General features: G+C 41.5%; 1 protein-coding gene across 8 annotated transcripts in view; it reads left to right on the top strand.

Annotated features, from left to right (window-relative positions):
- CELF2 (CUGBP Elav-like family member 2) overlaps positions 1–27,699 on the top strand; it is a 382,430-nt gene that overhangs the window by 264,316 nt on the left and 90,415 nt on the right. For all 8 annotated transcript variants that reach the window (XM_075521314.1, XM_075521643.1, XM_075521155.1 and 5 more), the window contains one exon: positions 16,855–16,937. In XM_075521314.1, the coding sequence (XP_075377429.1) occupies positions 16,855–16,937 (83 nt within the window). The remainder of the gene's footprint in view (positions 1–16,854; positions 16,938–27,699) is intronic.

Raw genomic sequence — 27,699 nt, forward strand, 5'->3', positions numbered from 1 at the left:
AGGACATAAAACCTGGACCCACGTGGTTTTCTGGGTTTGAGGTATGATGGTGCCTGAATGTGCCAGGAGCCAGGGCTCAGCGTCCCTGGCTGCTCATGGCTGAGCCACTATCGCCTTGGTCAAGAGAGGTGGGTCTCTAGACCGGGCAAGAGATCTCATGTTCCAGGGTGCAAAGGTCTCAGGTTTGGAAATCTAACTTAACTGAAAAAAGACCTGCTAGTTCATCCAGCTTGTTGTCTGCCAAATCCATGCTTGTTCTGCATTCCTAAATGTTTTGTCCAATTCTATTTGGAAGTGAACCATGGGATGCTGTTTCCAACTCCCCTCCTCCTCCAAGATTAAATGTTTTATTATTGTACTTTAAACACACACAGTCCTAACATTTTTTTGGTATTTTGGTCCCCCCACTGTATTTGTCTTCTGTTGTATAATCCCTGTTCTGTGCTAATACTGATGAATGGGAGGGATACATTTTCTGTCATGTAAAATAGTACTGGGGATAAACTCTGCCTAAGATTTTGGCTGACCCCCTCATCAGGCTTAGTTCAAAAATTAATTTGTCATTACCCAGGTGCTATGCACTAAGCTTTATTGGCATAGAGGAGCGCCACATACTGTATGTTCTTTGGAAGGAAAAAAAGTGGTCATGTAATCACTGAGACAGTAAACAGTCATTTCCAATCTAGTAATATTTTATATGAACTGGCACTGTATGTTGTATATCATCCATCTTGCTAATCCTTGTTCCACATTGCCTCCCACTTGAGGCCAAGAACATTACAGCTGTGCCAGAAAGTGGGTGGAAAAATAGCCTTATTATTAACCTAAGTTGAAAACATAATGGCTTTTTGAATGTCTTCATTCACGGATGCAGTCATACTAAAATATTAATACCCTTAAGTATAGAGAAACAGAACTTTCATTTAAAATCCATTGTCCATGTATGTTGCAAAAGTGAAAGCCTTAAAAAAGTGTTGTGAATGCCCTATACCTTTCGTTTTATGTTTTGTCTTGTAAATTCCAGTATTCTGTAATAAAGGAGCCAAAATATTCTTCAGAGTAGGTTTTGAGCAATGTTGCTGCCATCACTAGCATTGTCTCAGTGGTAACCGAGAGCTTCTCCAGTCTTCTATTTCTTTTTAAACACAGGTAATAATTAAATGGGTATTGAAACACAGATAATGTCTTTTTAGTACCATGGTCAGGCAGAGTTGCATTGCCAATGTCAATGTTTGTTTAAATCTCAGCCCAGTGGGATCAGAAATATTCAAGATGCATGTGTTTGCTGGGAGCAACCATCAGGAAGAGTAGAGGAGAAAACTGCAAGCACCTGATTGATCTTCGTAGCACCCCAGAATCCTTGATTTACAAGCAGAAATGAGGGACCTAGCAGTGAAAACTAAGTAAATCTGCAGCACAGCATCACTGAAAAGCCCCAGAAAAAGGAGATGATGCTGTTCTTCAGCTGTAGCCATGGTTTGCCTTTCCTAGGTCTGTAACTCATTTCTGTGTATATCTTCCCAGGTAATGTATGAATCTTCCACAAACGTCTTTGGGAGGTATAAGAGTTGCTCTTGAATATTCAGAAAAAAAAGAAATAAATCTTGATTGTACTAATTTATGACTAGCATGAAAAAATGTGTCCCCTTTTAAAAAGCAAAAAAAGGATTCAAACCTACATTGTATCAGGCCATGTGTTGTAAATCAGCCTAATTGTCTTAGAATTCAGAAGTGTTTCATCATTTTAAATTGGGCTTGTCTGATATTTAGTTCCACATTTTTGATAACTCTGCAGGACTAATCTGAAGCCTGCTGTTGCACATGAAAAGCTTTTTTTATCCTATCTTTTAAGACTGATGGAATGAGAGGAGGTTGACAAGTAATCGCTTAGTTATCTCTGTGCCAAAGCTTATGATATGCATTATAGTGAAAACATGCAATATGCAGTTCCAGAAATAATTTTGCTATACATTAAGGTTTATCTTTCTTCCATACAAAATGCAAGAGTGAGTAACGCTGCAGTCTGACAGAGGATTTCAAATTGCTTGGAAATATCTTTAGATTTGCCCTAATAAGGGTTAGTGGGAGCCAAAATATTGTACAAGATATGGATCCCAATCTTACCAGGACTTCCCTCCAAGCGCATCCTTATTCCCCTATCCCCCGTCTCAAGTGGGAAAAGAAATTTCACATTTTTAGGACATCATTTTGCAGTTTCTCTGTTGACCCACTGCACTCTGTGGATAAATACAAGTCATCTATGAATAGGGTTTTTTTTGTGGAAAGACCAAGCAATGCTTGTTCCCAGTAAGAACTGGTGGTTGCAAAGCTTATTTGACAATCTAACCTCTAACCCACCATTCCTCCGTTCTCCTTAAGGAAAAGTTTGCATAGTTTTTCCTTAAACTAGATATTTTAAGCAATAATAACATGTTGAATAAAAGACAAGGTCACACTGTAACATTAACTAAAGGATACTGCTACCAAAATATTATGATTGTTCAGGTTGGTCTTTATGCGAAATGAACACTGATTAAAAGAAAGAGCCTTTTGTCAGAGAAGGAGCAAAGGCTGAAGACAAAATAATGTACAAGGACCCCCTGGATTTTTTTATTTATTTTATTTTGTATTTTTTTTTTTAGCTTTCAGCTAAGACTGGGGACTTTGTTCTAAAGCTTTATGAGTTCTTTGGTAGCGAAGCACCGTTAAGCTGCACATCCGTGATATTTTGTTGGACGTATTCCTGTGGCTGCCGTGGTGACCTCTGGAGAACGCTGTGCAGAATCATGCTACTCCAAACACGATTAGATACATTCAGGATCCGCATGCTATTGATGCCAAGGAGCACTGAATAGTTTCATCTACTTTGCAGACGAGCTTCAGTGTAAGCCCTCCTGCCGCTGCCTGCTCAAGGCCACCTTTGACAGCCGCAGGAGCCAACACATAGCTGTTTAGGCACTCGTTTTGTTCCTTTTCTCTATTTTTTCTTCTCCCTCTGATTAAGTTGCCAATCATTCAGCTTCTTTCTCTTCTTGTCTTGATAAGTTGCCAATCATTTCATACAGCCTATACCTCTCTAGCCAAGTATTTCTCTTGTCATAACATGGAAACAGGCTGCTGGAGATTTATTTTAAATCTTGATTGGATTAAATGCCACATCATTGATCTTTGGAGAGCCATAGGGCCTATATATCATGGTACTATCTTGTCTGGACTGCTCTGAACTGATATTAATTAGAGGACTTGAGACACATCCCATGGATCGTCCGATACACTCTCGAGATTCCCCTCCCTTAATAGATATTAAATATTGGTGAATATATTTTTTTGATCAGTTTTCCAGGTCATATATGGTTGATAGTAGCAAGAAACAAACCATCAATTGTATGAAGACTTCTGGGGGGGGAATAACATATTTATTTGTATGATACATGGGTTTTTACTGTTTTGCTCTGGTTATTGAATCATTTATACAAATATTGCAAAGGAGTAGCTTTATTTAGGAAGGTTTTCAAGAAGTAAATAGCAATGGGAAATTAAGAAAAGCTGAAAATGTTTACCGTGAAAAGTGTCTTTAAAATTAATGTTTGTGAGATTGTGAAATAGTTTTCTAGGGAAATTATGGGAAGCCTGATTCTGGGAAACCTACAGGTAGGACCAGATAAAACTTTGGAAGAATTACATGTGGAAGTGTAATGCTGTCCTCTGGGAGGGGAGCTTAGCTGAATTTTCCTGCCTCGAGCAGTTTTATAATTGTTTTAAAACTGCTTTCCTAGATTTGCAAGATAACACTTTCCCCCAGTATTTATACTTCATTAGCTCATTTTCCAGTCACAAGGAAAAGACTGTATGAATCATCTTAGCCTTTCTCTCTCATTTTGGAAGCACATGTGTTACACATCTATTCTGCATCTCCCTTCATTGATTCTATGTTAGTTCATCATCAGACAAAAATAAAGAAGAATTTTAATAAGCTGGGATAACAATCTCTTACCACAAGTATTTTCCTTGCTCCTATGAGGCTGCCCAGGCAAGGTGAAACATGAGCGGTAATTCTCCATCAGGACCCTTTTTTTGTTTTTACACTGTTAGTCTGTGCAAAACAAGATGCTGTACCAGGGGCAAACATGAGTCAGGCTGGGAGGCTGTTGTGAAACACCTCTCAAATATCTTTGAGCTTGAGCTTTCTGAACATGGATCCCCCACACGAAGTGTGTTCTTCGTTCTCAGTGCTTGTGCTCATTAAGCGCTGCCATTTATTTTTGTGTGTCTGCACAAATATATGGCTTTATTACTAAAGTGGTTTGTTTATCTTTGCTGCTGCTGCATTTATTTTAGCACTCATCTAAACAATTAATTAGGGAAACACTTGAGTGCCGAATACACTTCTTCAGATACCACTCAGTTGTTTTTTTTTATTTCCAGGAGCATCAAACATTTAAAAAAAACCCCCATCTTTTGCATTTTTTTCTAACCATGCCTTCCCCCCCCCTTGTTTGAAGCTTCCACAGGCAGAGTAGATTGCTTTGAAAGATCATGGGCCCTGCTGAAAGTTCAAAGCCAAGTAAAGATGATGCTTAAAGTTCAAAGGCTCTGTGGAGTTGCATCTTCATCTGCAAAAAATTGTTTCAACCAACTAGAAAGGTAGAAGAGTTGCCAGGAATTTCTTCTATTGCTTTTTTATTATTATTATAAAAAAGCTTAATTGGGGGATAAATGTGTCACTGCTAACAAGTTCAGGGAAAGTGAAGCTCCTTAGAGGAAACACTGCTTGAAGGTGTACACAGTGTAGGAAAGATTTGACATGTGCTGTGACCCTGTGAGAGTGAAACTGTGAATGCTTAGAAATCAACACGAGATATGTAAGGGTTTATAATGTTGAAAGTGTTTGACTGTATCTTGGGCAAACAGAGCAGGGAGTATGATGGGTTCAGACAAAAGATTTAGACCCAAGTTTTAAAGATGAGGAAAAGTAACACATTTCTAAGAACGAATTTTCAAACAGATGAAAATTTGTGCCTTGAAAATACTGTGTATGTTGTAACAAATCATGACTCAGAGTGGAGGCTTTGTCAGTTCTTCGACCGGCAGAGAATGGAGCCCCTATTAGGTGGCTTGGCCAAAAGCAGTAAAATATGGGGTTGGGTGGCATTGGGTGTTGGGGGAAAATAGGTCTTTGTTGACTGAAGCTCAGGGCACTTTGAGACAATATTTCACCTCGAATGTCTTCCCATGCTGCTTAAGTGCCCCTTAAGCCCACTCAAATGTCTTGTATTGATTTCTTCGGTTTCTTATAAGCAAACTTTTGGAGGAAGCGTTGCCAGACTGTAGTTGGTTAGATGGCAGCAGCACTTTCAAGTATTGCTCTGCTGTTACTCGTGTCGCTATTATTGCAGTATCTTTTTACCTCACTCTTTTTCTTTTTTTTTAATGGTTTCTTCACAGTATTCCTTTGAGCTCAGGACATTTTATTCTTTCTATTTTACAAGGAGAAGCTGGAGCACAGGGAGATTAAAGGCCAGATTGTTCAAAAACATTTAGGTGTCTAAAGATTCAGATGGGCATTGAACATTATTTTCAGAAGAACTTCAATACCCTCTTCCTAGAAATGAATTATCCAAGGTCAGATTTAGATTCTCTTGCAAAAATGGTATCCAAGTCTTCCAAATCCAGACAAGTGTTGAAACCAACCCATGTGCCATCTTCTTACCAAGTTCCTGGGTAAGGGACAGGGTTGGGTTTTGTTGTTCTTTTTTAATAGGTTTTCATCGACAGCAATAGCAATCTTTCCACCCTATGCCTTCTTTTATAACTCCTTCTCCCTGGACCTCTTCCTCTTTTGTCTCTTTGTACTGCTAGATCTGGCTTTCCTATGCTGTCTGTAGAAGACACAAGCTCAGAGTTTTAGAGCTGGCAGGGCTGTGGGTGGATAGGTGGTCTAGTAATACCGGAGGAACGCGTGGGATTTAAACAAAACTTCATCATGTCAGATACAACAGGACTGGATAAACTGTAACTTAAAAAATGCATCATAAGATCAGCTTTTGAATTTATAAATTTCTTGATATATTTCTGAAAACAAGGTGTGACGCAAGACTTTCTTACTGTCTTGCATGTCTGTGGCAATGTGGGCCATGGTGAGATTTTAACGTCTCTGGTTCTGTTTCTAAAAAAAAAGATTAATTCCTGTGTTCTTGCTATGAAAAAACTCATCTTGAATGTGAAATTTTTTAGTGAATGAGAGCTGGTTCCCAACTGATACGTACAACAATAAAACAGTAATTTAACTGATGTTGCCTGCTAAAGTTAAATAAACTTGCAATATATTTCTGAGGAAGTTAAGCTGTGTTAGTAGGCGTTTTGTGGAAAAACCACTTAAATTCCTTCATTGCCATTTCACAAAATCACAGGCTGGCTGAGGTTGGAAGGGACCTCTGGGGTTCATCTCATCCAGTCCCTGCTCAAAGCAGGGTCACCTACAGCAGGTTGCTCAGGGCTCTGTCCAGTTAGGATTTGAATACCTCCAGCGATGGAGCCTCCACAGCCTCTCTGGGCAAACTGTGACCACGTTTAATCACCCTTACAGTAAAAATGGTTTTCCTTATGTTTAAATCGAATTTCCTGTATTTTAATTTGTGCCCATGGCCTCTTGTCCTGTCACTGGGCACCGCTGAGAAGGCCCCATCTTCTTTACTTCCTCCCCATCAGGTATTTATGCACATTGAAAAGATCCCCCTGAGCCTTTTCTTCTCGAAGCTGAACAGTCCCAGCTCTCTCAGTCCCTCCTCATATGAGAGATGCTCCAGACCCTTCATCATTTTCATGGCTGTTCACTGGGCTTCTTCCAGTATGTCCATGTCTCTCTTGTACTGGAGAGCCCAGAATAGGACCCAGCACCCCAGATATGTCTCAGCAGGGCTGAGCAGAGGGCAAGGATCACCTCCATTGACCTGCTGGCAGCACTCTGCCTGATGCAGCCTAGGATGCCATTGGCATTTGACCAGTGACAATAATTTCCAATACTGAACATAGGTTTTTTTCATAGTGATAGTGTAGGTTTATAAATGGCAATTAACTCTCAAAGTCAAAGATCTGAAGATTTTAAAGGGATAATTTTATGGTAAAGCTATGCTATTTGAGTATTTTTCACTACAGAGTTGCCTCCTAGTTGAACTAGGACTTGAGTGGCTTCTCAGGAGTCGCAGTGCAATTAGAGGCTTCATCAGAGCAGTGGTCTGGAAGTCTTATCAGAGAAAACCAGTCTTTAGTGATCTTTCTCAAGCATTCAAGTGAAAGAAAACATAGAAGGAAATCCAGGACTATAAGATGTGTGTGCTAGGAAGTTTGATTTGCAACTAGTGAATATCGGGGTTGGAGATGCTAGAGCTTTTGAAATGTCATTAGGGAAAGATGTGTCCCTGCCTACATTAATTTATGTAAACATGATCTTTGTAGAGTCTTTTTGATTTGAAATACAGTGTCACACCAGTTTTGTGCTGCAAGAGTGGATTAATAAGGGAGGACATCTTAATTTTTCATTTCAATTTTTTTTAGCATCTGTGCTCTGAACCCTCTTTCTCTACTAAATCCAAAGATGCATTTAGCAGACGGACAAACTTAGGAGTTAACTTGCACAGAGGACATGTTAATTAATTTCAAAGCCAGTAAACTCAAATCAGTAATCGTTACCTGGCCAAGGGAAAAAGGAAACAATGACCAGCTGCTAGGAAGAAAAGAGTAAGGATTTTTAGGAGGGGAGGAGAAAGTGAAGTAAAGATTAAGGAGAATTGGTGTGAGAATAGGAAGGAAAAGAAGAAAATAAAAGGTAAAGGGGAAATGAGGAGAAGGCAGCATAAGAAATAAGTAATTATTTGTGTTGTAGTTTCATTGAGATGTCCCCCCAGATTCAAGATTTCTTTGTGATACAGTGTATGCACATAATGACAGGACTTGTTTAGAATGATTTTCAATTAAAAAAAAAAATTCTTGTTTCTCCTGTATTTTGTTTGTATTCTTTCTATACTTTACAGGTAGGAAGTACAGTGACTTCCTATGGGAGACCCCTCACAGAGCTAGAGACGGGAATACCATCTCCCCACCCTCTCCCCCTGCTGTCCTACTTACTTGAGAAATTTTTTTTTTCCAAAAACTCTTAACTGGCAGTTTTTATTGTAAGCCATATGACTGATGTCCCATTTATTATAGATCCCATTTATTCTCTACCCCTGAGATCCAGAAATGTGAATGGACCAAGCACGAATTCAACAAGAGGTGCTTTGATTTTCTCGCTGGTGTTGATTGTCTGACAGCCTTCCATCTCACAGGGCTGAAAAAGCAATGACTCCCAAGGGATTTACACTGGGTGGGTGCTTGGAGGGGCCAGCAGAGGAGGAACATCCCAGGCCAGGCCAGTGGTGTTTCCATCAACCTGCAGATCAGGGTGTTGATGCAGTACTGATGTGTGGGTCCAATGCCACCAACTGCTCACCTACACCTTCACAGCGTTTTCTGAGTTTATATTTGGATGTGTCTCATCCACTAGTCAGCCCAGACCATTACAGCTCAGCTTACATCCCAGCATGCAGCGATGGTTTCTTTAGGGACAGATTAGTTAGTAATGACATGAAATTGCCTTGATGCTATAAACCTGATTTGTATGTATTTATTTACCCTGCCACCACGTATATAATCTAATTCTGCATCTGCTTTTTTTTCCTCCTTTATCACCATCTAGTGCAAATATCGAATGAGTATTACCAAGCTGCAGATGTGGAAGTTGGCCCCTTTCTTCAAAAGTAATCTAGAGAGTACCAGCATGCTGGCCATTCACTTCCCAGTCATTACACAGTCAGCAGGAGAGTTCAGGAATTTGCAAAAGCTGTCATTGTCCCATATGAAAAAATGTACATTGAAATTCTTCAGATACTTTTACAGCTATTAGCCATTTAAAACTGTTTAATATAAGTGGCTTATTTCAGAGAGCAAGAAAAGCAGATTCTGGCAATTTTGCCCTTGATATCTTTTCTATCTGTGTCGTACTTTAGTCAAAATTTACATAATAATGGATAGGGAAGTGTTGTGGCACACGAACCGGTGCATATTAGTTCTAAGTTGCTTTCCCAAAAGGCTTGAAAATGCAGCAGATTTAATCTAGGTCAAAAAAAAAAAAAAAGAAAAAAAAAGAAAAAACCCACTTCCATTTTGTAGGCAGAGGACATTTATAGAGAGCATTTGTATTCACAAGGGTACGGGAATGACAGAGTGCGACTCCTCCAAAAGAGCTCCCCGGTGCAGCTGAAGGCTGACAGCAAACTAGGACTTGTGGCCAATTAACAGAAAGGCCGTCATAACTTGCAAGGCATGGAGAGAAAAAATTGAGCTCCGTGGGATCATTTTTCACTGGCCATTTACAGGGCTGTTACCGGCCTGGAGCATTTGTGCTTTAATGTGATAGGGGCGGTTCGGGGCACGCTGGGGCTAGTGCATTGCCGCCCTGGATGTTGTAACCAGAAGGAAAAATAGAACACAGGGTGGAATTTGGCACGTCCCGGTTGTGAATCCTTCTCGCATATGAGCCCCTGCCTACCTTCAGCTAATGTATTAATATTAGAAGTGGCATCGCTATAATATGTGCTGTCATTAGAGTGGCAATGCGGTTTCCTGGCTGGTGACAGGATTGGTAATACGGTTTCCATCAGGGTGCCAATTATATCAAACTATTAGCAAACCTGAGCTAATTGGGAGGCGGCATCGTTAAAGGTTGATTTCTGCAGTATATGGCAATTCTATCAGGGATCGCTTCGGGAGTGAATCATTGCTATCATACTCTCGAGTGACTCCATATACAATAGAGCAACAGGAGGAATCAAAATGCATCCCTGCCTTAGCCGCCTTCTTTTGCTGTTCAGCAGAATTACAGAAATAGTTCGATTTTTATTTCTTGCAATATTTTTTGCTTTCCTTTGTCAGGAATGTCTGTATTTGCTATTCAGGCAGTTCATGTTTTTCTCTGTTTTTGTATGGAATCACCCAACCAAAATCTCTAAGACTTGAAACACCTCTCCTAATACTAGACTGGTGTCTTCCCTGCAGGTTAGCTAATTGCACTAAAATCTGTAATACAGAAGTAATGCCGGACAAGGCTCCCATTGCACTGCACCAAATTCAACGAATGTGAAGAAGCTTGTGGCTCAACCATGCGCCTGAACTCCTGTAGCAATAGGTCTTTTCAGTGGCTTTAGTGGAAGAGAATTTTTGATGTCTTCATTGCCTTTTGGAAAATGACAGTGTAGGTCGTGGTAGGTTTGCTTGCAAATCACACTGTTCAGGCAGCTGTTTGTGATTTATGGAGCACGTATTTTAGCATTCGGGTGAACAGCTGGAATGCAAGAGACCCTTTGAAAAGGCAGCCCTGTTAAATCGCAGTGTAATGTTTAAATTTTGGTAGTGGAAGGGTGAACGTGGAAATCAGGACAGGAATATTTGGAGGGGAAAAAAGAAAAAGAAAAATAAATTCTCCTTAACTTAAACTAGCTTGAACTGTGCTGGATTGACAAGAAGCTACTGTCCCCATTGAGATTCCAAGCTTGTATGAAGCCAGCACCTGTTCTGCTTGCAAATGCACACACAAAAGTGAGCTTCATTCACAGCAAGAAAGAAACATAGTGGGACTTCACTCATTTAGCCTTCCAGGGCCTTCAGTCCCTTGATCTGTCAGCCCCTTAGAATTCAAACGCAGCCTTTAAAGGAATTTTCAATTCACAACATGATGACTTTGTTGATGTCCTGAATGTGAATGTATTTTGAATTGAATTTGTCTGCCAGGATTCCATTACTTGCTAAAAGAATACAGAGTTCAATCATCAGATAATCATTATAGCTGTTTTGAAGTGTTTATTTTATTAGTCTAGAAGGTAAAGCAAATTTCATACTTTTAAGTTGTTGCAGGCTTTGCAGGCGCACTGATAAGCTCTTGTATTTCTATACCCTATGGTTAGGGTTCAGATACTGGCAGCAGGTGATAATATGCACAACGCAGGAGAGATCCAAACTGACAAATTTTGACAGTTGAAAACTATAGAAACTCATAAATCAGACCAATGAATATGAGGCTTTTTTCCTCCTGTATCTTTTCTCTTTTAATTCCCAAAAGTTAAATGTTCAGGCCTGGGAAATTGCAGCACGTTTTTCTTCAAGCAAACCAAAACCTCAGAGTATCTTATAGAACAACATGTTTTCATTCCTGTCCACATCCAAGGGTTATTTTCTCATATTGATGCATGCGTGTAATTCCTGGTAATTTTAAACTAGGAACCATATATTCAGTTTAGGGAGCTGTAAGAGATATTTTCACACCCGAAGCAAGATGGAGGCTGCCGTATTTGTTCAAGCATGAAATCCTGGCTGAGAGATTAAGCCTCTTACACAGATCCCAGTGCCGTTAAATACCAGCGAGGACCATGTAAGCCACATCTCCGAGTGGAGGAGAGCTTCCTTTTGTTAGGTGTTCAAAATTAAGAATGTAAACAGCTCTTGCGGAGTGATTAGTCTGTGCTTGAATTGGGAGAAGGTGGTGAAAATAATGACACGAGGGAGCTCCTAGTGATGTCACAGAATCACAGAATCACAGAATCGTATAGGTTGGAAAAGACCTTTAAGATCATCGAGTCCAACCGTAAACCTAACACTGCCAAAACCACCACTACACCATGTCTCTAAGCACCTCATCCAAACGTCCTTTAAATACCTCCAGGGATGGCGACTCAACCACTTCCCTGGGCAGCCTGTTCCAATGCTTGATAACCCTCTCGGTGAAGAAAAATTTCCTAATATCCAGTCTAAACCTCCCCTGGCACAACTTGAGGCCATTTCCTCTTGTCCTATCACTTGTGACCTGGGAGAAGAGACCGACCCCCACCTCTCTACAGCCTCCTTTCAGGTAGTTGTAGAGAGCGATAAGGTTTCCCCTCAGCCTCCTTTTCTCCAGGCTAAACAACCCCAGCTCCCTCAGCCGCTCCTCATCAGACTTGTGCTCCAGACCCTTCACCAGCTTCGTTGCCCTTCTCTGGACACGCTCCAGCACCTCAATGTCTTTCTTGTAGTGGGGGGCCCAAAACTGAACACAGTATTCGAGGTGCGGCCTCACCAGTGCCGAGTACAGGGGCAGGTGGCTGTATCTTACAGCTTAACAAAGCCGTGTCCGCTCCACTGGGTGGATGGGGCAAGGGTTTCCCAGGCGGCTAGTTTGGGTCATAAAGCAGAAGTCGCATGGGAGGAGAAGTCCTGTTGCGGGAGGTCACTAGCAGCTCTTTGAAAAAATTCTCTTGCTCATAGGAGGAATGGCATTTTTTGAAGTTTCATGGTGAAAACTGCAATTTGTTGTAATTCCACAATGCGCACAAATGTTCTCCAGAAACCCAAGTTCTCTGTCAGCAGAAATTCACGGGTACAGTGGTGGGAGAGTCCTCACCATTTGCTCTTTTTTTTGCTCATCCCTAACTTCTAAATGGTTGCTTTAGTGAAGCCACGGCTGCATGATCCCCGTGTAATCCGTTGCTGCCATCTTTGACAGTGACTCAAGTAAAGCTGTTTCTAGCCATACGCAAGGCTGTTTGCCCCTGTCGGTGTCTTGCTAAACAAGTTTCTGTGGAAATTAAATAAATAAGATCTCCACCACTGGTGCTAATTGGTGCCTTTGGCAGGCTGAGCAGGGGCTTGTGAATTGAATGTGTCATGGAGAATTGAATGTGTCAACTCTCTCCCAGTGGCTGGGACCTTGAGGTCTTTTTCAGGCACTAAATTTCCTTTGAAAAAAGAAAAAGGAAAAAAAAGAGAGAGAGAGAAAACAAGCTGAAATAAGAGATCTTTTCCCTTTTTTTTAATGAGGTGTTGAAGTTGAGCATTGTAGTGTACACACTGCGGCATTTTCTCGTCAGATGCTTTGAGAAGTAGGGCTGGTTTCTGCCTTTGTTTCTCGGGCAGCCCGTTTGTTGCTATCAGACGCTGTGCAGCACGGGGTGGCAGGTTTTATTCAGTCTGTTCAAGCATCTGGCAGGATAGCCATGAAGTTGTTGCTGATGTCCTTAAGGGACTGTAGGGATCCGCATGATTCATTCACTGTTTTTTCTAGGTACAAAGAAGAGATGTCTTATGCTGTAGTAAATACAGTTCCAAGTAGAGCACAACCAGCGTACCAAAAGACAGGAGATTTGCTGCTTTGGAGGCACTGACTGGCAGCACAAGCTCCTGTTCCTTTAGTCGAGAAGATACTAGCCCACATGGAGTTAAACTGGGCTGTATTTCAGGCTGTTGAGCATGGGCAAAACCATGTCCACAAACCAATTCACCTTTTAAGTTGTCCTGACTAGGAGGGGAGAAGGTTATCACTGTCAGGCTTTGAGTTATTTGGATGTCAGAAAAGTTTAGTTGTGGTTCAAGCTGCTGTCAAGTTTGTTGGTGATGAAGCCAAGATTATATGTGCAGGGGGCTGGAGAGAGGAGGGTTGTTTTTTTTTCTTTTCTCTTAGTAGGAAATGTACTTTTTCTTTTCCAGCGGTGTCACTGATTTGTCTTTGGCAGTATTACATTTTCTCAGGGAAAATGGAGGAAGGAAAGTCATTTCCTAGTTGTCTTTCAGCAGGGGCCAGCTACCAGTCCTAAAGCACAGATTTGCCCTGTCCTCTTACACAGGCGTCTTCCTTTCCAAAATTTCTGCAGAAAGGGCTGAATTTGGTACTTTCTCCTACGGGACGTGGTACTGAGCCAAAGGGATTTTACACTGGAGGCATCTTCAGAGCTGCAGCGGTTTTGCATAACTTGGCAGCAAGCACCTCTGGAAAGTCCATAGGCTGAGCTGTAGCATTTCCTTCGGGACTGTGTGCACTTTTGCCTTTTCTGTTCTTCCGTGTTTTCTTATTTTCTTTTTTCTTTAGTCCAACCCTGACCTCTTTAGCAGATAGCTTCAGAATCAGTTGTCCACAACTGGTGCCCATGCTCTCCTCAAACCACAGCAAAACATCTCCTGTTTTGTTGTGGTTTTTAAAGAAGCTATGAGCAAAATGAGTCCAGAGAAAGATTTTATCCATGTACATTTTCAGATGTGTCAATCTGTGAACTTAGAAGGCTCCATTTTTGTCAGGGTCCAATGACCTGCCTGAAACATCTGCACGTTTCCCATTATGCTACTGTTTTCTCGCAGTCCTCATTCACAGAGACATTTTTCTCTCTTGTGCTATTACTTCCTAAAAATGACTAGTTAAAGGGTGTTTCACAGCATATTCATCTTTCAAGTGCAGTTCTTTCAAGTAGTGCCAAGACTGATAAACCAATAGATTTCAAACCTTATCGAAATAAGCCCGCAGAGCTGAAATCTAAAATGAAACTCTTCAGACCCATGGTAAAGGACATCGCAATTGCAAAGTCATGACTACTGCTTGATATTTTCCCCTCTGAATCTTCTCTCCTGGTTAAAAAGCTTTAGATTAAAAAGCTAATAAACCAAATGGGAGACACAATAGTAGAAGCTAGACTTTGGAGCTGGCTGGCAGGATAGAAAAACATGGCAATACTTCCTCAAAGTCACGCTATTAAATGTCACAAACTCAGATTTGTTTCCCATTTTAATTCCGGAGTAAAATAATTTAAATTTTCAGTTTGCTAGTGAAATAGAAGATTTAGAAACACTCACAGGAAGCACAAACCTTACAGGCTGCGGCTGTTTGTAATAATCATCCCTGCCGAACACTGTTCGGCTCACTGAAATAATTATTAAACCGTCTCTATCATAAACTGTGAAATTTTAAGGAACCTGTTGGCAGTACGAAAAGTGTTTCTCCCAGCTGTGTTAAGTCTGCATTACCTGCCTGCCTGTGTATTGTATTGCCTGCAAGTGCTTTTCTGCGTTAGGGATAAACTCGCTGTATTCCAGCTGGGAATACATGATTACCTTTGCTTGTTATAAAGGTAATGGTCGTCACTGGCCCGGCTGCAAAGCCGGAGGGAGCATTCACAGTGCAATGCACAGCTTGAGTCAAGCGAGAGGCAGCAGAAGGGGAGTTCTGGATTCAGCCCTTCCTTCCAAGGTGTGGTATGGGCCACCTCCACAGGGTTACTTAAAATGTGCTAGCTGTGTTCTCCTGTGCTCGCCTTCTCCTACGTCTCCTTTGCTGTTAGGGGGATGCTGTGAGGTTGAACAAAAGCAGGCATGTCGGGTGGGACGTGATGTTTCACCTTGGTCAACATTAGGGAGCTGGTGCAAGCAACAGCTTTGCTCACTGCCCGAAGGACAGATTATTTTATCTGTGTCACGCTCCAAGGGAGCACCGAGGCTCAAGAGCCGGGGTTTCTCCTATTTACTCTATGGTTTTGATATTTCTCTGGAGTTGCAACAAATCTCTATCTGCAGTTAAGAGAACAGGATAGTTTTCTGATTCATCAGTAAAATCTGCATCATGTTTTTTGATACGAAGTAGATTTTTGCTTCAGTAGCCATTTCTGCCTCACAACCAGCATTACCCAGCATGTTTTTCCTCTCCCCATAGCAGTTGGGTCACCGAGCACCCCGTCTGCAGCCACAGAGCTCTACAGGAGATTTGGGGTCTCTTCTTAATGTGACATGGCTCCAAAGCAGGGGCTGCCCATGTCCACAGGACAAGGGCTGCATTCAGCCTCACCCTATTTCCCCTATGGACAGAGTAGCAACAGATCAGGCTCTAAGGGTGTGCCTACATCACTGATTTACTGTGCTGGGTGGGAGCTATTTACGTGTGAATTTTCCTTGTGTTTCCTATACCTGCAATCTTGTGGTATGCATGTAAGTGCACAAGGGATGTTCTCAAAGTGGTTTCCCTCCCGCTGGAAGTAAAGTTGAAGTCACAAGCTGGGATATTGTGTTGAGCATCCCACCTGCAACGTGGATGCAAGGTCCTCCCGCAGTAAGGTCTCCGCACATGCCCTGTGCATCCCTGGGAGCAAGCTTCATTACTGTGGGACATTACAGATTGCAGCAAGTCGAATCTCAGTCCTTGTTGCCTTGTCCCATGCCTATCATGTTATAACTGTCCCTTGAGGATCTCCCTGTGAGCCCTGACCTCACCCTGGGGCAGGTGTTGAGCTGCCTGGGTTGCATGTGCTGCGGGAAGAGTTAACTTCCCATGTTTGCAATGGAGAAAGTGGCAACAACCTGTGTTTGGTCCCACAGACCACTTAGTTGGACCATGCTGCCAAAGGGACAAACAAGGGATTAAGGCAACTAAAACTGCTTTACTGATGGTTAGATGGATGCAGCCTCACTTAGTGCTGCCTACCATCAGCAGCCTCCACTATCCCACCAGTGGTGAATTCTCCCGTAGCTTATCTTCCTTCTTGCAACTTTGATGAGTGTCCTACCTCCAGTCCTACCTGGTTTCAAATGGTGGGGAGCAAACCTTAGCTCTTACGTATAAGGCCCTTTAAATAAGGTTCTGCTTTAACCTGTTTTTCTGCCTGGGATGCAACAATGAATTCCTGTTGCTTGAGCTTGCCATGTTGCTTATATTCAAAGTATGACGGGGAGCCTTCAGAAAAATATAGCCTTATTTACACTGTACAAAGCCAATTGGATTTTGGTTAACTTAATTTCTAAGTGATTACAGTTCACTAACAATGTAGGTGTGCTATAGATGCAATGCACAGGGGGTGACTTTTAATTTTAAACCACACAAGCTTCCTTTTATTCATGTCATTCAGGCAGCCTCATGATAATTCACATTTCCAGCTTTCATAATGTGTTGTTCAACCACTGTTTTTTCTCGCTCCCTATTGTACTCTCACAAATCATACTCACTAATTTCTGAAAGCTTTTCATTTCTCTCTATAGGTTGTTGTTTCGTAACATTTTATACAAGAAAAGCTGCTCTTGAGGCACAGAATGCACTGCACAATATTAAAACTTTACCTGGGGTGAGTACATTTAATTTTTGATCCTAATTATTTTATCGCCAGACAAATAGCCCTTCTGCTCAAGATGCTGTTTGGTGCCCCAAATGACCTTGATCTCTTCAAGGGAAGGTGGCTAACCTGATGGTCTGTCCTGTAACGGTGCCAGTCCTGTAGCAATGGCATCATCTCAAAAGGCAGTTGCTCTTCTGTAGAAAGTCCCTTGGCTGGAAACAGTGCTGATTCCTGCTGACTAGAGGCAGTTACTGAAGTGCAAGGTAGATTCAATTTTTTTTATTTAAGGGGGGGGAGGAAAAACATATGGCAGGAAAACACTGCACCACTGGGGCTTCTAGTTTGAAAAGGGAGAGGAGAGGAAAAGACAAAATACAGCCAACTTTGTTAAATGCAGCCTTTATCCACATGGTTTCTAAACAACCTGACCGTGTTGGTGTGGTGGCTGCACATCAGGCTACCGTAGAGCGTGGTACCACGTAGCGGCTTGCACAGTGTCACCCTGTTCCCTGCCACCACCTCTCCTTAGCAATCTGTTCTCACCAATACATCACACCGGTGGTCAAAACAGTTGTGGTTATGTTGTATAAACTGTAGCTTGTGTTATCCTATGGTTGTTCAGATAGAGAGAAGTATATCACTGGTAATTGCACGACTTAACTCTGAAATCTTCTTGTTCTAATGTTTTCATTTCTTCTGCTGAACATAGCCAAATACTTTGGAGATGGGAAAGGAAAAATATAAAGGATGGTGGTATATTCCCTCTTGATGTAGGGGAAGTGTTCAAGTATATGGTTGGAGTGTATGGTTACAGACACAAAAATAAATAAATGTATACAACACTGTATAAATAAATAGAACATTGACTGGACTGACAGTTATATGGCCAATATCTCCAGTTCCTATGTGCTGTATGTGAAATTGGACACTATGTGTTTGAAAAATTCACATCTGGCCAGCTCACTTTATGCAACTCCTGTTAGGAAAGCCACCTCATCTGTCATAGAAATGACCAACGTAGAGAAGTTTGTCAGATACTTACCCGTGAGTCCTGCTAATTCACCAAGGTAAAATGGGAGGCATTTGCAAGTGAAAATGCTGGAGGGGATGGTAGGAAATCTGCACAGGTAGACCAGCTACAGGAAAATAAAAGAAAAATTGTGGCACTTCAGATTCAAGTGATGTTTTCCAGCAACTGGCCCTTGCAAGGGACAATGTCAAGACCTTACAAGTGTCCCAGTGGCAGGCTTGGCTTTGGAGGGTGTAGAGGATTGGATGTGCCATCCTCAGAGAGAAAGGAAGGCCATGAGGGACGATTCCCTTTGAGACCCCTTTGGATCTCAGGTGGAGTCTCAGCATCCTCTGGCTCTGCAACCCCAGCTGTTTGTTCCCATCCCCACTGCCAGAAAATGCCAAGCCCTTGGATGAATGCTCTCTGACCCAATTCAGCTAACGTTGCACTTAACCCACCGCGTTGTGTAATTGCTCTCCAACGTGCTTTGAGTCAAGCAGCTGTGCTGACTGGCTGGGTAGAATGGACACTCCAGCGAAGGTGGTCCCGAGCTGCTGGAGCAGCACCCTGCCCAGCCAGCACCCCTGGGTCCAGGTAGGGCGTGGGACCCTACACTGAAGCTCTACCATGAGATCTATACATCCCTCCCCTCAGAAGCAGAGAGAGTCCTTTCGTTTGCTCCTCTGTTCTTCCCTGAGCCCCAGGAGCAGGCTGCTGTGTTTTGCGAGACCTTAGTTATCCCAGCGGGTGACTTGGAGGGGCAGACTCCTTCCCTGACCTCCCCAGGTACAGGTGGCAAAGCTGGCTCAGCTCTGCATCGCATCTTACTTGAGCAGGGCATCCTTTCTTCTCCGCTTTTGTACAGCTAATGAGCATGCAGCAGTTGAAGAGACTACTGAACCTTTTGATTTTTTTTTTAAATAAAGCCCCAAAATGGAATATTTTTTTCTAATGCTACCTCTAGCTCTTTGTCATTTAAAACTTATCTTTTCAAGCTGTGTTTTTCTGTCTTGACTGTGAGGTTACAAACTTTTCTTTTAAGGACATGTGAAAATTACATTCCCATGACTCTGGGGCTTGGGCTTCAAAAATACTCCTGATACTACCAGAGATACTAAGATTTTACTTTGAGATAAGTTGTTATAGCTACTTCTCAAAGGTAGATAAATAAAGAGAATAAAGAGAAGCCTCTAATAAAGAGAAGCAACTCAAATACAGATTTGTTACTTCTCTTTGAGAACAATTCGGCATATACTATATAACAGATTCCGTATTTTGCACGTGCTGCATGCTGACATTCAGCATATATGGTGATACTGTTATGCTGCATCTGTGTATTCCCAAAATAACTTTGTTTAAGCATGCTTTAAACTTGTGGCCCACGTGCTGAAAACACTTCACAGTAGTGGAAGGATTCTCCTTATACGAATTTTAGCAATTTTCATGTTGTTAGCTGTGGCCCACTAAGCAGCTTTCACCGAACGAGCAGGAATCGTTAGTGGATAGGTCCATGTGTGAAACAGTCTCGGAGCAAATAGAAGCAATCTTCTGGCAGAGTTACAACAAGGGATGAATTTGGATCAGGTTCGTTTGGGAATCAGGTGTCAGCTTGCCTCCAGTAAATGAGATATGGTATGTAGGAGGTTCAGTAACAAGGTGTCTCCTGGAAACAAAAGAATCCGTGCCTTCCACTTTCACTGTAATACCACCATGCGTCAGATAAGAGGCATCCTTAAATAGCCCAGGAAGAAAATCCGAGGCAAAGGCAGGTGATTTATTAGTGTAAGGTAAGGAATGATGGCAGATACAGGAGCAGGGGGCTGCAGGGATGCTGCAGCGGTTGGAACTCGCCTGCCTTTTACCTGCGCGCAGGTATAACCCATACTTCTGTGGAAGCGTGAAGGCGAATACCTCTATGTTCATTAAATGATAGAGGCCAGATTATTTCTGGGCTTAGTCTTTTCATTTCTTAAATGCAGACCCGCTCCATGTGGCTGGCTAAGCAGGTTTTGGATCAGCACTCAGCCAAAAAAGTGGTTTTTTAGTGTGAAATTTATCTCTCTTCCAAGACTGCACGTTCAGTTTAATTTAGGTAGGTATTTGAGCAAAGCCTGCAGTGCTCTATTTCTGTATCTACTTTTTGCGTGGACCTCATCCTTAACAGAGACATGAAAACACGAACGCTTTATCTGCTCCTTTGAGCTGCACCCTTTTAGTGGACATGAAGAAAATAAGACCAGACATAAATGATTAATGCAGAATCTTGGAAGAAAATATTGCAGGGTGCCTTGCTGTTTGATTACAAGCCTTGGAATTAGTCAACATTTCCATAATTCTAAACCAATATACACCTGTTTTCCCACTGTGATGTGAAGGCACAACTTAATTTAACAGAAACCCTGCTGTGCTAAATCTCTCATTAAATACCAAGCTAGTTCTGTAATTTAAAGTTGCAGCACCACTATTTTAACTGAATTGCCTTTGTATTATAAAATTAATAAGAAGTTAATGATGCACTTTGCTGTATTCTCTCAGATTTTTTTTTACAGCAACAACAACAAAAAAGAAAGATAAAGAAGAAAAACATGTCACCAGCTGACATCTCGAGGCTTTTCTGGTTTTAATCATTTTCCTGAGGATAAAATTCATTTAAAAGATTTTTTTAAATTTTTAAAAACTTTCAGCATAAGTAGGATCAAACATCTTCTTTTTACTCATGATTAGTATAATCTCTCTGTTAGTCATAATATTCCTTGTCATATAATGCAGCTTTTATCTTTCCCCCAAAATGTATTTAGATATCACTTGTTATGGTAGGATTGCTACTAGGCAGAGAAGAAGATATACAGTGTTTGAGAAATGCAGGCATATTGATATATATGATACATATCAACGAAATAAGGACAGTTCTCTTCTGTTTACTTGGTGCTGGTATCGCAAGTAGCTTTTATGTCTTGTAAATGAACAACATGAATTTCCAGATGTGTCTTTTCAAATATAACATGCAAGCGCATAGCTCATCTCCTAGCTCATAGGGATGTGGTTTGTGTTATTCAAGTTACAGTCAGGTTTTCTTGGAACGTTGGTTTGGATTTTGTTTTAAAAGGCAGAATGGAGAAAAGAAAAAAACCTCAATTTGAATGTAATAATGATCTTAGAAATGTGCTTCTTTGGGATGAGATGTAGAACTGAGGCCTTAACTAGTCTCATCTTCATTAAGAATCTGATGGCTTTGTTAGAGGTGTTTAACTTCTATTCCCTAAACAAAATAATCCAGTAAATTCCTCCCATCTAAATTTATTCTGTACCTTCAGTTAGATGTAATAATCTCAGTCCCCCCGTGCTCTAATTTGCTGCTTAGTGAAAACTGGCATCTGTATAGAGGGCAAACCTTGAAGAGCTGTATGCAGGGACTGCTTTAGCTGCCTTGGTGGCACTGACATTTTTTGTTTGTTTTAGTTTAACATGCATTAGTTTAAAAACAGAATGTGCTCTGTTTTGCTAACTAGTAAATTGGGTAGGATTTCCTGGCAAGAGCTAAGGGCAGATAGGTAACACAAGAGCACTATATGGTGGTCAAATTCTTGGAGCCCAATAGCTGAATAAATACACCTTTAATCCCATGCAGAAGCTATTTGAGGTCAGGAATCGATGGGAATCTGTTTGTAAAATCTACACCTAAAACTCTGTGGAGTTGTTGTTATGTATTTGAAGTTAGATTCGTCTGACATGGCAATGATTATTTGTTGCCTCTATGTATATTTTTGCATATATCCTCATAGCTAAGGTTATCACAGAAATAATTAACAGCTCACATTGATTTAGGTCTCAGCACTCCTATGCTTTTAACAGTCTAAATGGTTTACGTGGTTCTTATTTCAAGTGGGATATACATATTCCAAGTAGCAGCAAACCCTTTGTATTGAAGTTCTGGCATGAAATTAGGACATTAGCTGTATGAATCAATTTAATTAAGGGTTTAACAATGGAGAAATACAGTTTTTGAGAAAGCTCTTAACATTTTAAAGCAAGGTGGAGTTTGTAGGATCTAACTGTCTTGTAAAATATTAATGGCTTCCTTTTTTGCCAGATGTTGTTGAGGGAAAGATTTGTCAGTTTTTACCTTGTAAGAATCACTACTGGTTTTATTAAATGCCGTTTACATGATAGGGAAACGGGACTGCCTTATAGGGAACTTCCCCCCAAGTATTCTGCACTGGCTGTAAGGAAACCTCAGGGTCCATTCAGGGGTGTAGAATATGAAAAACTCGTTTTTAAGGAGGAACTTATTCTTCTCTTTCGGCGCCTGTTCACAGTAGCGTTTGTTCTGCCCTACACCAGGCTGACAGTCATCAGCACGACGCCAGTCCGCTTTGAGGCTTTCCCTCGCCCCCGCAGACCAGCTCAGGTTTCCCGTGGAGTGTAAAACACCCTTGGTCTTGCTGCGTGCCACGGTGTGGGTACCGCATGTATCGGCAAGGCAGCGCTACGGCCCCTCCAGGTGCACAGGGCTTAACGGGCTGTAATGTGGGAGAGAAATCTCAGCGCTGCGCTGAATCGGTTTAGCAGGTTATTTAACCTTCAGAATAATCTGTTTCAAAATGCAGGCGCCCATGACGACTTACTATGAATCCACGTTCACTTTCTGATAAAATACCATTTGTCCAACAAGAAGCAAAAACCCAAATATATTTCTGATTTTCACTTTACATCATGAGCTCTGCTCATTTCTAATGAATATCCTGGCACGCTCCTTTCTGGAGTAGTGTTTTAATATCCAGTTCCCTTCTCTGCTTTAGGCCTTATGAGTTGTCAGTACTGTGTGAACATTATGTAAAAATTACCTGTAATAAAAAGGTAATCATCCAATATGACTTGAATAATAGCCTGAATATGAGATATCAGTGACTTTGAGAGATTTTGACAAACAGGAAGGGATTCAAAGAGCAATTAAGTTAGTTAAGGGATTGGAGTGATTGATTTATGATGACAAATTAAACTAATTCATATAGCATGGCCAAATGCTGTTTAATGAAGGATCCAAAAAGTTTAGAACTGTTTAAATGATAAAAATAACCAGATGGGAAAGCGGAGAATTCCCAGGGAGTGCCTGTTCCTAGGAACTGAGCTATAAGACATTGAATGATGTTGAGAAAGTGAATCTGGCCCATTTCCTCCTTTAAAATACTATGCAAACGGAACCACTTAATGATCCATTTTGTCCAGCTCAGAAGAAGTGATTTTTTATGACGCAAATACACCCCTTCCACCTCTACCCCTCCAAAAAAGTTGCACTGGCTTTGCCACTTAAATGAAAAATCAGTATTTGCACTAACTTCAGGTACCTCGGTAGAAAGGTTGGGTTTGCATCTACCATTACTGTGAAACACAGAATGGATCACCAGCCCTGAATTCATAAAACAGTAATAAGTGACTTAGGAGCCTAACGAAATCCCTGTAAGTAGCTAAACTTGCAGCTTAATGGCAGAACGATGAGTGTTGTGCAGGTGTAGGGAGAGAGGAATACTGACTAAGTGAAAATAGCTTCTCTAAATTGAGCAAAACATTTAATTCATAATTATATTGTCCCTTTTTCTCAATGAGGGATGGGGGCCAGATTCACCTTCCCGTACAGCCTGATCATTAGGATAGCTTTCTGGCATGCAGGACAATGCTGTTCGTGTCCTCTCTGGCTTGTTTGTTCTAAGGATTTAACTTGAACTGACCTAACAGCCTTCACCACTGGACTTAGTTGAGATTGGAGATCACTGTTTCTCCTCTTGAAGCTGTTCCACTGTGTATGAAAGTATTAAACTCTCGTGGGGTTGAGAGAAAGGAAGTAAATTCACTTGGTTGCCTAGTACTGAGGGCAGTGACTCAAGAATTGTGATATCTGGATGAGTCCATGCTCTAGTAAGTATTTTTATTATTTGGAAAAGCTTCAAACATTTGGAAGATACTCTCCAAGAACAGGGAGGTGCAGGAAGATCCATCGACCTGAAGCACTGGGAGAAGGAGGCTAAACCTTGAGCTGCCTTACTCGGGGGGGTGATGCCCCAGCCTAACCCCTGGGCTATGTCAGGAGGGTGCAGAGCTGCACAGGGTATGGGCATCAGTGAGCTGTTTCAGATCCTAGACATTCATATCAGATTGTTGCTTTTCCCTGGTGTAGCATATCTGCTGAGAAGCAAGAGCACATTAGCCCAGCTGCAAATGCAGTTAGATGCACGCTAGCTTTTTTAGATAGCTCTTTTGGAATAGTTCAGGATTTTTTTTTTGTGCAGCTTCGCAGTATAATAATGTTGGGATGGAAACTAAGTAACGCATAATAGTGGCTTAACCTCAGAGAAATTCCCTAATGTGAAGCCCATCCCCAAAAGGCCAAACTGTTCTGGCGTGTGACACTGGGCTTTACCTCCGATTTCCATAAGTCTGGATAGTTGAGGTCATCACTTTGCAAAATATCTCCAGAATTTAATGTCCAACTTGGAACATCTTATTCAGCGAGGCTGGAGGATCTGTTCACAGGATATCACTTTCAAGCTGGGTACCCAAAAATCACTGACTGGAGAACCTTTTGCTGTGCACTTCGGAACGGAAAACTGAACAAAATTGAGAGGCTATCACTGGAGTACTCCAGGGTATTGCAGAGCTCACCAAGATTTAGGTGGGATGCTTAGCTAAGGATAATAGCACAGGCACTCTCTTAAACAGCTATTTATCCTCCTGCTGGTGTTAGCTGTTTTCTGTTATCCGGAACAGAAAGTACAGGTGCTTCAGTCAGCCTCATTAGCACCATGACACACGCTATTAAAGTTGTCTTTGTAATGAAAAACTAGTTCAGGGAGCCTTCCTAGCTGTCTGACTACTCCTACAACAGTGAAATTAGAAAGGCAAATCATAAACAATGTTGCAGGCATCAGGAAGTAATATCATTAGAGATGCCCTTGGATGCCATTTACCTGCCTCGATAGCAATGTTTCACACCCATGGATCTGAGTTATGTTGTGACTAAAGAGCCTGGGCTTCATGGCATGTTTATGACAGAGAGATTGTTTGTTCAGCATCCTTCTGCCATTGTGTCCAACCCTGTGAGCTGTGCTGCTTCTTTCAAAGACCTCTGCTGTGTGGTCTGTGGCTCTGCGCATCGCTATCGAAGGGATGCAATGTTGTCTTCTTTAGCGTTTGTTCTCCCATGGTGGTGCTGGGAAGCTGAGGCATCCCTAGCTAGCTTTCTCCCATCTTAATCGGGTAATGAACCATGCAGTTTAGATGCATTGTGCTGTTGTACGTGACAACATACATGATAAGAGAGAAAACATAAGTTCTGTCTTATCTGTGGTCATTAGAAACCCCATAATATGTCCTGGAAAACCAGGTGAAACTGGGTGGCTTGATGGAGCCTCCTGCTCTAATAACACACTTTGGGCAATTATATTCTGCCTAATTAAAAATACTCTTTGCAGACCCAGAGAGATAATTGATTTTTTGCTCGTTCTCTGGAAGAAATTATCATCTTCATCAGTTTAGTTGGAAGGGAAGGGCCACTTCTTTCTCTGCTCTTCCCCTGTGGTGTGCAGAGCAATCCTTTCTCCTCTTGCCAGCAGGGTCACTGGGGCTGCTAGAAATACTTAGGGATTCGTTTGGGTGCAAGCATCTCCTTGGGGTACAGATGTGTTCATCTGATTGTCATGGTAGACATCCAAAACCTTTAGAGACACTAAAATGGGCTGTGAATTCCCACCCCGAGAGGTTAAGGAAGAACCCCTAGTTGCAGAGCTTATATTTCAGGCTGTCAGTGTATGGAGCAAGTGATCAGCACCCTCTAAAACAGAGAGCAAATATCATTAAAGTGTTAAATAACTTAATGGGAAAAGCAGTACCAGAGTGGGCAAGGCTCATGTTTGTCTTACTTTTGGAACGGTCCATCTTTTCACTTGCAGCTTTGCTGAAATCAGTAATGGCTTTGCTCCTAGAATGTAGCCTGAGTATCTCCAGGAGCGGAGAGAAGCAGTCATTGAAAAACATGCCACCATAACTCCATTTATTAGCGAAAGCCTATCTCTATTGCCTTGTGCCAGGGATGTTAAAAAACCAAAAACTGCAAAAGAAAAAAACCCATTGAACTAAACAGTCTTAAGCAGTGGTAAACAAAATGTAGCTTCCTTTGTGGTTGATTTTTATCCAGCTGCAGCCAAATATCAAAGCAATATCAAAGGAAAGCTACCCATTAATTAATTCAGACTGACTTCACAAAGCAAGCTGGAGCTTTTGCTGATATCTGATTCTGACAACTTCCTAATCTTCACAAGTTGTCATTAAGAGTGGCATTAAAGCAGTCTGCAGTCAATCCCAGCTCTAGCCCTATTGTAACTCAGAGATGGGCTATCTCCCGTTGCAGGAGGGGGGGATACGCAAGCAGGGGTTAGAATAAGCAACTTTGCTTCTTTGCAAATGGAATTTGCAATGTATCAGGGAATCTCATTAATACATTGCCTCTGTCATTCATTCTGGGAATGCGCACCCAATCCCACTTGCAACCATTACAAGTTGCAGCGAGTGGAAATTTTCTCTTCTGAAGGAGAAACACAGGGAAAAAAACAGAGAAAGAAAGAAAAAAAGCAGCTCATGTCTGAAAGGAATAATTGGAAGTCTGTAACGATCTTTAAGAAAGTATGAATAGAGCCTTATCATTGATTTCAAGACAGAGAACATAGGATTCTGGGTTGAAGAAAATAAGATTGTGGGAAATAAGACGCTAATCAGAGGATAAGATTAGTTTTAAACTAAGAACTGAAAGTCAGGTACCTCCATAAGTGAAGCTTGTAATTCCGCCGTGAAAATAAACAAAACACTCTAGTGTTCCTTACTGCTGCCAGGATCTCTCAATGGGATTACAGCCTCATGCAGAGATGCGAGGTACGTGATACCTTTATATTTCCATTCAACTGTGAATGGCTCAAATGATTGAAGGGAGTTTGTGTTCTAGACCATCACTTGAGCAAGTATCCGCCAGGCAGCAACTAATATTATTTTGTGGCCAATTCATGACAATACCTTAGAGGAAAATGTGCTGTGTTATTATACAGTATGTTCATTTCAAATATTGCGAGGAATACAGAGAGGATAAATGCTGTTGCGGGAGTACCTTGTCAAGCATCCACAGCAGCATGGATGTAGATGGTGCATTTATTTCCTCCAGGGCCCAGTACTGCCCAAATGGCAGTGACAAATGGGAATTATTTTTGATTGTACACAGAATTGAGGATTCACTGTCATAAGAGGTGAAATAAAACTTAGATCAAGTATCAGGAAAAAAACAGTATCTGTCCAATTAGAATAATCTTCTAAAAGAAACAAAGTTAAATACCAATCCTTAGGGACATTTGGGGTAGGAAAGAATTAGAAAATATATGATAGGCAGTAATCCTGTATTGGCATTAAGTCATTCGAGATGAGCTACTGGATTTTTTCATCTCTCATTTCTGCAGTTGCTAAGAAGTGAAAGAAACTGCTATGCTTGTGTGAATATAGAATCCTTCTATTTGTACAAAAATATATGATTAACCAAAAAGAAATATGTTGGTAAGAGCTAGAGTCAGTTTAAATGCTGTGCTTATATGCTTGTGTCTGGGGGGCTCTGAGGGTTGCTGAGGCAGGCGTGTCCCTTGCCTCTTGTGACCCTATTCATTTTGCAAAGAATGACATGGATTTATCCCAGTTTAAAAGTAGCCTGATAGCTAACAGCTCTCATGTCTG

Source organism: Mycteria americana, chromosome 1 (assembly GCF_035582795.1).
Source record: "Mycteria americana isolate JAX WOST 10 ecotype Jacksonville Zoo and Gardens chromosome 1, USCA_MyAme_1.0, whole genome shotgun sequence".
In the NCBI taxonomy this organism is placed as follows: domain Eukaryota; kingdom Metazoa; phylum Chordata; class Aves; order Ciconiiformes; family Ciconiidae; genus Mycteria; species Mycteria americana.